Source organism: Ostrinia nubilalis, chromosome 11 (genome assembly GCF_963855985.1).
Source record: "Ostrinia nubilalis chromosome 11, ilOstNubi1.1, whole genome shotgun sequence".
NCBI classification, from domain to species: Eukaryota; Metazoa; Arthropoda; class Insecta; order Lepidoptera; family Crambidae; genus Ostrinia; species Ostrinia nubilalis.
Genome location: NC_087098.1, coordinates 5,488,672 through 5,501,093, shown reverse-complemented (window position 1 = coordinate 5,501,093; position 12,422 = coordinate 5,488,672). Strand labels below are relative to the sequence as shown.

The 12,422-nt window shown below is 37.1% G+C and overlaps 2 protein-coding genes across 3 annotated transcripts in view; one reads left to right on the top strand and one right to left on the bottom strand.

Annotated features, from left to right (window-relative positions):
- Positions 1 to 12,422, bottom strand: part of LOC135076110 (uncharacterized) — a 39,584-nt gene that overhangs the window by 7,147 nt on the left and 20,015 nt on the right. The window contains exons 5-6 of the mRNA XM_063970571.1: positions 2,994 to 3,136; positions 2,125 to 2,247 (exon numbers count right to left, since the gene is read on the bottom strand). Of these exons, the coding sequence (XP_063826641.1) occupies positions 2,125 to 2,247; positions 2,994 to 3,136 (266 nt within the window). The remainder of the gene's footprint in view (positions 1 to 2,124; positions 2,248 to 2,993; positions 3,137 to 12,422) is intronic.
- Positions 5,026 to 11,781, top strand: LOC135075847 (uncharacterized). Of its 2 annotated transcripts, XM_063970309.1 has the most exons (8): positions 5,026 to 5,123; positions 5,715 to 5,915; positions 6,566 to 6,655; positions 7,460 to 7,555; positions 8,378 to 8,473; positions 8,950 to 9,054; positions 9,133 to 10,251; positions 10,600 to 11,781. In XM_063970309.1, the coding sequence occupies exons 1-8, from the start codon at positions 5,072 to 5,074 to the stop codon at positions 11,727 to 11,729; spliced, it is 2,889 nt and encodes a 962-aa protein (XP_063826379.1). In that variant the 5' UTR covers positions 5,026 to 5,071; the 3' UTR covers positions 11,730 to 11,781. The 2 variants fall into 2 exon arrangements, with proteins under 2 accessions (XP_063826379.1, XP_063826380.1); XM_063970310.1 differs by lacking the exon at positions 10,600 to 11,781 and having other exon boundaries at positions 9,133 to 10,382.

Here is a 12,422-nt window from a genome sequence, read left to right as displayed (position 1 = left end):
TGTAAATCGAGGTGATGTCCTTGCTGGACTTTATGTGGCTGGAAATACAGGCGATTGTTGTAAATACAGTTGATATTATGAGGCGACATGTCCGCTCTGGAGTAAACCGAGCTGATGTCCTCGCTCGACTTTATGTGGCTGGAAATAGAGGCGATTGTTGTGAAATACAGTTGGTATTATGAGCGCTCTGGAGTAAACCGAGCTAATGTCCTCGCTCGACTTTATGTGGCTGGAAATAGAGGCGATTGTTGTGAAATACAGTTGGTATTATGAGCGCTCTGGAGTAAACCAAGCTGATGTCCTCGCTCGACTTCATGTGGCTGGAAATAGAGGCGATTGTTGTGAAATACAGTTGGCATTATGAGCGTTCTGGAGTAAACAGAGCTGATGTCTTCGCTCGACTTTATGTGGCTGGAAATAGAGGCGATTGTTGTGAATTACAGTTGGTATTATGAGGCGGTGTGTCTGCGCTGGTGTAAATCGAGGTGATGTCCTTGCTGGACTTTATGTGGCTGGAAATACAGGCGATTGTTGTAAATACAGTTGATATTATGAGGCGACATGTCCGCTCTGGAGTAAATTAACCGAGCTAATGTCCTCGCTCGACTTTATGTGGCGGGAAATAGAGGCGATTGTTGTAAAATACAGTTGGTATTATGAGCGCTCTGGAGTGAACCGAGCTGATGTCCTCGCTCGACTTTATGTGGCTGGAAATAGAGGCGATTGTTGTGAAATACAGTTGGTATTATGAGGCGGTGTGTCTGCGCTGGTGTAAATCGAGGTGATGTCCTTGCTGGACTTTATGTGGCTGGAAATACAGGCGATTGTTGTAAATACAGTTGATATTATGAGGCGACATGTCCGCTCTGGAGTAAATTAACCGAGCTAATGTCCTCGCTCGACTTTATGTGGCGGGAAATAGAGGCGATTGTTGTAAAATACAGTTGGTATTATGAGCGCTCTGGAGTGAACCGAGCTGATGTCCTCGCTCGACTTTATGTGGCTGGACATAGAGGCGATTGTTGTGAAATACAGTTGGTATTATGAGCGCTCTGGAGTAAACCGAGCTGATGTCCTCGCTCGACTTTATGTGGCTGGAAATAGAGGCGATTGTTGTGAAATACGGTTGGCAAAATGAGCGCTCTGGAGTAAACCGAGCTGATGTCCTCGCTCGACTTTATGAGGCTGGAAATAGAGGCGATTGTTGTGAAATACAGTTGGTATTATAAGCGCTCTGGAGTAAACCGAGCTGATGTCCTCGCTCGACTTTATGTGGCTGGAAATAGAGGCGATTGTTGTGAAATACAGTTGGTATTATGAGGCGACGTGTCTGCGCTGGTGTAAATCGCTGGACTTTATGTGGCTGGAAATAAGGATTTTTGTTGTCAGTTACAGTTGGCAATATGTCCGTGCTGGAGTAAAACGTGATAGACTTTATGTAGCTGGGAATAGAGAAGATCGTTAAGATATAATTGGAACAATAAGGAACTGATTTTGAACCATAATAATTAAGAGTTAATCCGCTGGAATATTCGTAATATTTTTTTAAAGCGACACGTTATAGTTTTGTTTGACCTACCTACATAACGGCAAGTCTGGTAGGGCCAACAGCGCCATAATGGTGCTGCCTCGCATCAAATGATATCAAATCGAACTATATCCATTTCAAAGGCCACGCTTAAGGTTCAAAAGAAATATGTAACACGGTCATCAGTGTCACACCGAAAAAGCATGACAGCGAAACCGATTATTTTACACGCGTTCATTTCTCTTACCTTTACTTATAAATAATAATAAATATCTTTGGACGCTTCTAGTCCCAAACTAAGCAAAGCTTGTACTATGAGCACTAGACATAGTAACACCCAGACCCGACACAGAAATTAAAATTCATCATTTCAATTTCTGCCCGACCGGGAATCGAACCCGGGACCTCTCGGTATAGTAGTCCGTTCTGAAGTCTGAACCACTACACCAAACGGCCGACAAATGTATTGAATCAACCCATAGTTTACTTTGATCAACCAGAGTTTCTTTGTCATGGTTTCGCAGAAGAGGCGTGTGACCAACGCTATGCGTATAGTGTATTGTATAATTAGAGTTTGTCTATGAATTTATGTATACCTGAAGTCAGGTTCGTCAGTCCTCGCCCGCGCGGTCCGCACGTCGACGTCCACCTCTGGGAAGTACATTGGCGATCGGCTGTTTGACTCCGACGCGCTGCGGCGGGTGTTGTAACCACTGGAACTTTATAACAAACAATATTAACCTACATAGTCATTGAAGCAATACTCATTATACTATGATTGAGTGAAATAAGTTTTTTAAATAATATTAGTACATATGTTCAATGTACATAATTAATTATTAACCCCTCTTGGATTTTCAGTACGTGTACGGTAGTCCAGAACCTTGAACCCATCGGCGTTCAGTTCTGCGTTCAATGACAACGCTGTGAATGTTGGCAGGAAGGTACTAGACTAGATGCAAGCCGCTACCAACCGGGCAATATGGAAATCTTTAGGGGAGTCCTATGTTGCGCATTGGGCGTCCTGTGGCTGAAGTGATAATGACGATGATGAATCCCTCGTGGTAATGCTTGTATTACGAGTGGGTTCATCGCACCTGTCTAACGGCCAGTGTTTGAACCTGCATTCTTCAATTGATTTAGTTAGCCAGTTCGGCAAAGACCATTGGGCTTTTGTCGCTTATGTATGACTCAAGCGCGGTTACGCTGACATAGCCCGATTGATTAGCAACTGAAGTTGCAATGGGCAGGGCACATAGTACGCAGAACTGACGGCCGATGGGACAGTAGGTTCTGGAGTGGAAAACGCAGCATGGGACGTCCACCCACAATGTGGACCGATATCATATAGGTAGCAGGAAAGCGCTGTACGTAAGCCGCTACCAACCGGTCAACATGGAAATCATTGGGGGAGGCCTATATTCACAGTGGACGTCCTATGGCTGAAATGATGATGATGACGTACCTCTTAGTCCCCCGGCGAATAAGCCTAGGTTCGGGCAGAACATCATCGGCCTCGTCGCTGCCCCGCTCGTCGTGCGGCGAACATTCGCTCAAGTCCGACAGACTGTAACTCTTGCGCAGCTGCTGAACTAGGCCTCCGCCTCCCTGGCAAATTGGATTTTGTTAATTTTAAATTAAAGGACGAAGTGTTATCCTGGCAAGGGCGTATGTTTCGGCACTACAATCGGTTACAAAAGATATCTAAAACGATTTTAGAAACTACACCGTAATTTATTTTCAAATGTGCTTGAATATTAAGTTTTGTGTATTATCCTAGGCTGAGGACTTCAATAAATGTAAAGTTTACGAGTAAATGAAAGTTTATGTCAAGCAAAATTTCTATTTATTATCGTGCCTATATCGCCAAAATAATAGAATATACTTATTTATAGAATTAAAAAAATATATTTTTAAAATGAAAATGCGAAAACAATTAAGAAATTAGAAGGTTATGTTGTTACATAAGTGTTACAATAATAAAAAATAATACTCACACAAAATCTGTAGCATTGTCTGTTGGGGTGCCTAGTAACAAGCTTTGTGCAAGCGCATGCAGTAATAGTATATTGATAACTTCTATATTTTTCTCTAAGCATTGACTTGCGAAAGCTTTCCTAATATATGTACTTCAAATAAAATATACACTTTATTTTAACTGCTTTTATTTTTAAAGATATGTATTATCAAATTATAAAAACTAATTCAGTCACACATTCTAGAATTACAAACTAAACGACGTTCATACGAGTCGATGTTTCAGATTCATGCAACACATAAAATGGACTAAGATTATGACGTCATGCATTGTAGAAATTATACAAGTACCTAACTATAAAAAGTGTGATAGTGCGCATTTTGGAAACAAAAATAAATAACATAACACCCGTTTCCAGAATTTCATGACTTTCTCACGTTAATTTGGTTAAACTGAAAAGCTTAAAAAAATACATTTTTATAATGATCTGAAAGAGATCAATCAAAGTGGCTAAAACATTGTGTAAACAGTTACAAAATAACCGAATAATGTATGATAACATAAAGTTTTAAGTTAAATTAAAAGCTACGGATTAGCCTAATCATTGTCTAAAAGTTATTTAGGAATCACAGTTGCGTTTCGATCGGGGACAATCGCTGTGCTGCGGTCAATCGACCTTCAGTTCGTTCGATACTTTGTCCGCGGCCACCTGGCTTCTGGTTCGGCGGCCTCGAGACTTGCTCCGCGGCCTTTTCTCTTTCACAACTTTGGGTTTGCGGACTACATTTCCTCTACTCCTAGCGGCGCTGGTCGCTGGCTCATAGTCGGGATCATTCGCGTCACCATCGCCAGCGAGGAAGTCTCGGTTAGCTTCGTCGCTATCGAGCTCTACTATCTCTACTATTCCCGGCAAATTGGCATCATCGGAGCGCTGGTATTCTAGATCTTCATACGTGTCTTGGTAGCCGTCGGTGACGTCACGGGACCTTATGGCTTTTCGAGCTCTTCCCTCATTGTCCATGCTAGTTCGTCTTTCTTAGTACGTATCAAATCGAGGCTCGCAAGCGCCATCTATCCGCCTGACCCCGTACTTTTTTGACCTTAAAATGCGTTTACGTTTATAAAAATATTAATTTGTTATACAATGTTTTATTATTAAAAGTTATTTAATTGAAATAGAACTCTATAAAATATTTTATAGTCTCTTAAAACTTTATAATCAAGAAAAATTAAAATTGGTTTTAAAAAGTCTTGAATCGTGTGAACGCTTCCATAATATGTCGGTTAACCACTTGAACGTCAAATCTGACATTCTAATTTGAAAACTTGATCGTTGCTGTTGCGCGCTCCGTTTTCTTATTGGATTTCTTTCTCTTTGCATTCGCGATCCTTGATAGTAAAACGTTGAGTCGAGCTAATGCTCCTCCGTTCTAACTTCAGGTCTTGTGTTTGTTGAGAAAGTGACTGAGATAGTGACTCTGTTATATACCTACGTGTCGTGTTGAGATAGTGACTCTGAGAAAGTGAACTTTTACTTTTGTTTATGTGCTTGTGTGACCACAACCATGCCTCAGAAGATCTGCTGTGTTTCTTCATGCAAATCATCACTTCAAAATGGTTAGTAAATAAATACTTGTAACAGTAATAAATGGTTACCTACAAATAACCAACCTTATGCTTTACTTAGCTGCCAAGTGCCATAAAAATTTATTACTTTAATAAAACTTGTACCTACCTACTATTCAATCTCATCTTAATCTGATGATGTAGAATGAATAGGTATCTAAATAAAGTACAACTAAAGTCTTAACAACAAACAACCTTCAAACTTGTGAGAGTATAAATTTATTGCAATCCGTGATGATAAAATTAAAAAAAACACCTTATGTTTATGCCATCAAAAAATAAATTGTGAACTCATGCCAGATTATAATCTGGCGCAGTTAGACTACAATTTGTAATCTTACCTAACCCACTATTAGTTTACAATGCCACTCAATAATATAATACTCTAAACTAATGGAGTGCACAAATTGTTACGGAGACATAATAAAAGAAAATTCAATTTAAAAATAACTTGTATTTTAATATGTTGATGGCCACCGGTGGCTTTGGTCAATAGCCCATTTGCGCCAAGCTTCAGGTGTTACAACAAACTATAACTGAGAAAGATTACAATTTGACATTAACTTAAATCTCATTTTGCAGGTGCCATTCTTCATAGCTTTCCGAATCCATTGAAAGAGTTGGAAAAGTTTCGCACATGGGTGAAAAATGCTGGTATTGATGGAGAGGATGACAAACATATATTTGCCAACAGAAGAATTTGCCATCTTCATTTTAATAAAATATATCATTACCCGAAAAACAGATTGAGCAAACTGGCAATTCCAACACTGCATCTTCCAGGTATTTTAGTTAGTTATACATATATAGGACAATAATAATTATTACCTATGTAATATTTTTTTCACACATTCTAAAATTTTATTCACCGAGATAGTGTGGTACTAAATTTAAAAGTGGTCTTATGTTAAAGAGATGTGCAATTTATCTCACCAGCGCAGCTGGCATGTAAATTTGTGTAAAAATACATCCGTAATTATTAACTTTTAATTAATTACTTGTAATTAAACTAAGACACAGGTTATCATTACCTACATTATACACCATTCTTCCAAAATCTTAGTTGTTAATTTTGTAATAAACTAGTTGTACCTAACACATTTACCTAAGTTCCCTATAAAAATAGGGTACATAAATTTTGTGACACTAACTACTAACATAAATAAGTTCCTACTATGTTTATAATGTATAAAAGCCATAATAATTATGGATTGACATTTGTACCAAAATTATGGCCTTGCAGGATTGGAACCCGCAACCACTGTAGACTGGAGCGTGGTTTTCTTCTTTCGCATAAATTAAGTCCTGACATTCCTAATATACTAAGGCAACATCTTGCAATGTCACCATGTATGTTGTTCTACATATCTCCAAGTCGAGCAATTTTTTATTCTTATGACGGATGAAATATTAAATTTGTCTTTATTTTTTAGATGTCCCATCCAGTTACACAGCAGAGCCTATGGACGTGTGTGAGCAGCAGCCACCCACATATAAAGAGATCTATTGTGGTCCTAATACTAGTAAGTAAATATTATTAGTGTTCTCTTTTATAAAACAGCAAAACATTAAATGGTATTGTACCTATAGTTTATTTACAAATCAGTATGAGTTCATAAACAGTTATAAGAGTTTACAGAACTTTTAATTATTAACCCCCTTACTAATAAAACTTACACGCTCGTTGAACAGTTTTTTAAAGTGACGTTTAGTATGGAAATATCATTTTAAAACAGTGTTCAACAACTGTGTAACTTTTTATTAGTAAGGGGGTAAGATTATAACAAAAATGAAACAATGGACAAAATGTCAAGTGGCAAAAATCGGAATAAATAATAACCCAGCATTGATTGAGCCTATTGTAACTAGGACACTGAAATTTTATATTGCATAATATAAAAAATTATGCTGGACCTTGGAGGAGGGCTTTGTCCAGCAGTGGACGTGAAAACAAGGCACTGACATCATGTTTTTTTTCATTGTATTAAAATGAAAAGTGATGCCGTGGTCTTTCTTTTTAGTTCTTAAATTGTTCATATTTAAACAATACAAAAAGGCGTGTAATGTGTGGGTAAGATTGATTGTTACCTGTCAAAAATGCTATCCTGGGACGCCATTCGAGCGTGACGAGACGTTTAAGTGTATCTTCCCTTGTTTTAATCTTATGTAAAACTAATGCCATAATCAAATATCTGGCCGGATTATTTGTATGAAATTTTGTGAATTTGAGCAACAAAATCAGGTCTTAAGAGGTTATTATAATCTTTCAAAATACCATGCTCATTTGAACCAGAATGAAGTAAATTATAAAATTTATTTCTTTTCAGGTGCACCACAACCAACTTCTAAAAGGCCTCAGCCCATGACAATGGATGACCAGCAGCCAAGCACGAGCACTATGACTTACACTGGTGTTACTAGAAGTAAGTTTTGTTTTATTTTATAAATGAAAACTGATGCCCAGCCGGGCTAGGATGCGCGTCGTGATAAACTCATTTTAGACGACACATGTATGAGTTATTATTATTTAAAAAAAAAAACATAACCCTCCTTCTGGCGTAGTCGGGTAAAAACATTACAAAAAGGCTCTCCGTGCGTGTAATGCGTAGGTATAGACCCAATATACTTAACTGTCCTATCCGTGACATTGACAGCGGGGCGCCACCGTCAATACCGGATAGCTGGTTCCGACTTTTTCCATGCTGGATGATGCTTTTACACTACGCGGAAATTAGTCAAGTCAATGTGAACACACACCGAACAGTGAGGTGGGGATGAAAAATAAATGATTTTCATCCCCACCCCGCTGTTTGGTGTGTGTTCACATTAACTTGACTTTTCTAATTTCCGCGCAGTGTAAAAGCAGCAGGAAACTATAAAGTTGAACGATGGTGGCGTCCCCCTGTCAATGAGTTTGGTGGGCCAGTTCAGTTTAGGTCATCTAAAACACCGATTGTTACCTGTCAAAAATGGCATCCTGGGACGCCATTCGAGTTTCACATTTACAAGAAGCATAAGCCGTATCTTACCTCTTTGTTTTAATCTTGGGTAAAACTCAAATTCAAATTAAAAATATTTATTGCGTAATTCTAATCCCATAATCTCAATATCTGGCCGGTTTATTTGTATGAAATTTTGTGAATTTGAGCACCAGAATCAGGTCTTAAGAGGTTATTATAATCTTTCAAAATACCATGCTCATTTGAACCAGAAGGAAGTAAATTATAAAATGTATTTCTTTTCAGGTGCACCACAACCAACTTCTAAAAGGCCTCAGCCCATGACAATGGATGACCAGCAGCCAAGCACAAGCACTATGATTTACACTGGTGTTACTAGAAGTAAGTTTTGTTTTATTTTATAAATGAAAACTGATGCCCAGCCGCTGAGCCGGGATAAACTCTTATGGATGATTTTAGACGACACATGTATGAGCTTATTTAAAAAAAACATAACCATACTTCTGGCGCAGTCGGGTAAAAACATTACAAAAAGGCTCTCCGTGCGTGTAATGTGTAGGTAAGGCCGATTGTTACCTGTCAAAAATGCCATCCTGGGACGCCATTCGAACTCGACATTTACGAGACGCATAAGCCGTATCTTGCCTCTTTGTTTTAATCTTAGTTAAACTCAAATTCAAAATCTTTATTGCATAACTCTAATCTCATAATCAAATATCTGGCCGGATTATTTGTATGAAATTTTGTGAATTTGAGCACCAGAATTAATTAGAGAAGAAGAGGTTCTTATTATCTTTCAAGATACCATGCTCATTTGAACCAGAATGAAGTAAATTATAAAATGTGTTTCTTTTCAGGTGCACCACAACCAACTTCTAAAAGGCCTCCGCCCATGACAATGGATGACCAGCAAGCAGCAAGCAAGCAGCCAAGCACAAGGACTCACAGTGGTGTTATTAGAAGTAAGGAAAATATTTTTTTTTTTTTATACATAATAATGTGGTTATATTAAACTAACTCTTACCATTTCTTAATTTTAGGCCATATGTTCAAGAACCAATTTGAACAAGATCTATATAAAGCAGTCGCCAAAACACAAGCGGAACTCAGACGATGCAAAAAAGCAAAAGCGGGATTAATACAGAAGTTACAAATAGCCAAGAAATTGACCCGTTCCAAAGCTTATCAATATGTTACAAAAGACTTGTCACCAGCAGCAAAAACATTTTTTGATATGCAAATAAGACAATCTACAAAACACCCCAAAGGACATCGTTTCACATTAGATGAAAAGATATTGGCATTATCATTATATAAACCTAGTCCAAAGGCATATCGCTTGCTGAGCCAAATATGTGTTCTGCCGAAAAAAACTACCTTGAACAAATTAATGACGAAAACATATTTAATGCCTGGGATAAATGATATTATCTTTAATAATTTAAAGAAAAGGGTAGAAAAAATGCCTAGTAAGCATAGATATTGCTCTATAATATTTGACGAAATGGCCATTGCTGCCCATGTTGCATTTGATAAACATACCGATAAAATAAAAGGTTTTGAGGACGACGGATTCGAACGCGAAAGAAAATTTGCTGATCACGTGTTGGTATTTATGGTCAGAGGAGTATTCAAAAAATTTAAGCAGCCTGTCGCTTATAGCTTTTGTACTGGATCCACAAAAACGGAGAAGCTCAAAAGGCAATTAAAAACAGTAATTGAAAACGTTTTAGCAACCGGACTCAAAGTCATTTCGACAACGTGCGACCAGGGATCCACTAATATGGCTGCCATAAATTCACTAATAAATGACACCAAAGGTCATTATATAAGGCAGAATCAAGAATTTAAAGGGGGGTTTTTTGAAATCAACGAACACAAAATTTACCCACTATACGACCCCCCTCATCTTTTAAAAGGAATAAGAAACAATCTGATTACAAAAAATTTGGAATTTACTCTGAATGGGAAAAAGCGCACGGCAAAATGGGCCCATTTAGAAGCTCTATACAAAAAGGGCCCAAGCTATAAAGGCATGCGCTTAATTCCTAAACTTACCGCGCGCCATGTAATTCCTAATTTAATACCTAAAATGAAGGTTAAATACTGCACGGAACTTTTTAGTAAAACTGTCAGCGTTGCCATGGGATTTACAGCAGGTAAACATTTATTTGTACTTGCCTTTTATGCCAGTCATCATAGTCACGAATATTATAATTTATAACTTAGTTTCTACTGCAAGAGTTTCATGTCATCTGCTTGGAAATATTCCATGATTTCATAATGTCTAGATTCGTTTTTAACTGACTTTAACATAAGGATTTAATTTTACAAAAATGCATTGAATACATTGGACTTGACTACAATTAATTTGATTAACGAATTAATAAATTAAAATTAATTTGGTGCACGACACTATCTGGACTACCTTATAATAATTTTATTTAAAACAAGTATGTAAATATATTTTATACTTGTATGTAACTATATAATGTGTTTGTTTATAGGAACTGGCAGAATCCCAAAAGAAGCTCAAGATACTGCAGAAATTTTATTATTTTTCGACAATTTGTTCGATTCCGTAAACGGTAGTTACAACAGAATTGAAAAGGGTAAAGTTTACCGATCTGCGGTCTCGCCAAAGTCACCACATCATAAGTTGTGGTATAAAAGTCTACCAATATTAAAATCCATGCAATTTGTTGGTGGAGCACGCTCAGGGGTGGTTCCATCTTTAAGAAGTTGGATTAAAACTATAGAAGCATTCCAGCAAATAACAAAAAAATTACATTCCATTGGGCTCAAATCTTTACTGCTGCGCAATTTCAATCAAGACCCTTTAGAAAATTTTTTTGGTGCAATAAGGGCTCATGGGCATCGAAATATAATGCCTACAGTGCCGGCATTTGAGGCTTCTTATAAAGCGCTTTTAATAAATAATATGGTGTCGCCTAAATCAATTGGGGCTAATTGCGAAAGTGATGATGGCTATTGTTTACAAAATCTCAAATACCTTTTTTATGAAAACATTGTTAGGCCCTTACCTAAAAATATAATAATAAATTTTGATCACATAAACATGGATCTAACCAACATTGATAATTTAATAAAAAGCCAAAATCCGTTAAACATCGAAAAATGCGCAGCAGCTGCTTATTGTAGTGGTTGGGTTATTAAAACAATTTATAAAAATATTGGTTATTGTGAAATGTGTAAAAGTGATTTAGAAGGGGATGGTGAAGAAATCTATTCAAAATTTATAACTATGAAAAAATATTCAGAAAAATGCAATCTTCACTATCCCAATAAACATTTGCTGGAATGCCTATTGCATATAGAAGAAATCACATTGTTAATTTTATCAACACAGTGTGAATCGGATCAAATATCCGAATATATAAAATTGGTAACCACTTCTCTTGTAACATTAAATTTTGTGACATGCGAAAGTCATAAAGAAAAAGTTAAAGAACTTATAATATGTAAAGGAATTTCCTTGATGATAAATGACTGGTGTAAAGAAATAAATAATATATTAAATGGTAAAAATATAGTTTTTGATGAAAATTGTCCTATGAAAATGTTAGCGCACAGATATTTTGTATCACATAAAAGTAAAAATAAAAGTTTTAAATGATTTACATATTTGTTTTTTATTTCTTTTACCTTGTTTAGCAATTGGTTATGTGCAGTTTTATTTTGGTAGATTTTTTTTTCCAAATTAATGCACTGTTGCATTGTTTTGGAAAAAAATCTACCGAAATAAAACTGCGCCTCAAAATAATATTTGGAATAATACCTGGATACGAACCATGAACGACGAAAGCACCGTGTTACAAGCAGAAGCGAGTACGGAGCTTGAGAACTAGATGGCGCCTCTTTCTATCAAAACCTTGAGACGGCTATCTATACGTAGTACTTATTCTTATCTATGTCATTGTCTTGCTCGGGCGACGGCAAATTGAAGTTCTGCGTGAAGCCGCGATGAAAAGGATATGGGGAATGATAGGTTGGAAGGGGGAGAAATTAAAAAAGCGTGTTAATAAAATTAAAAGAAACATTAAATTAAGCGGCAATGGTGTAACAAAAACATTGATGTCGAGTGAGGGAAAAATAAAAGTATGACGTGGCCATGCCTGATGACGGACTGTGTTGGTGGATGTCGCTCTGTTGTAAGCCAATAAGAGCGCTGATGAAGCTGTGCACAAATTAGCACCACACGTGTAAGCCAATGTTTACTACTTTGACGATTGTGTTATTTACATGTCCTGTGATCAAGCATGCCACACCATTGTTTAAATTTCAAAATCAAAAACTAATAAGTATACAA

Bases quoted from the DNA above. Each gene is read 5' to 3' on its own strand.
- LOC135075847 (XM_063970309.1), top strand. From the start codon at position 5,072: ATGCCTCAGAAGATCTGCTGTGTTTCTTCATGCAAATCATCACTTCAA. The intron at 5,124-5,714 runs GTTAGTAAATAA...CTCATTTTGCAG, and splicing joins CAAATCATCACTTCAAAATG to GTGCCATTCTTCATAGCTTT. The intron at 7,556-8,377 runs GTAAGTTTTGTT...ATTTCTTTTCAG, and splicing joins TTACACTGGTGTTACTAGAA to GTGCACCACAACCAACTTCT.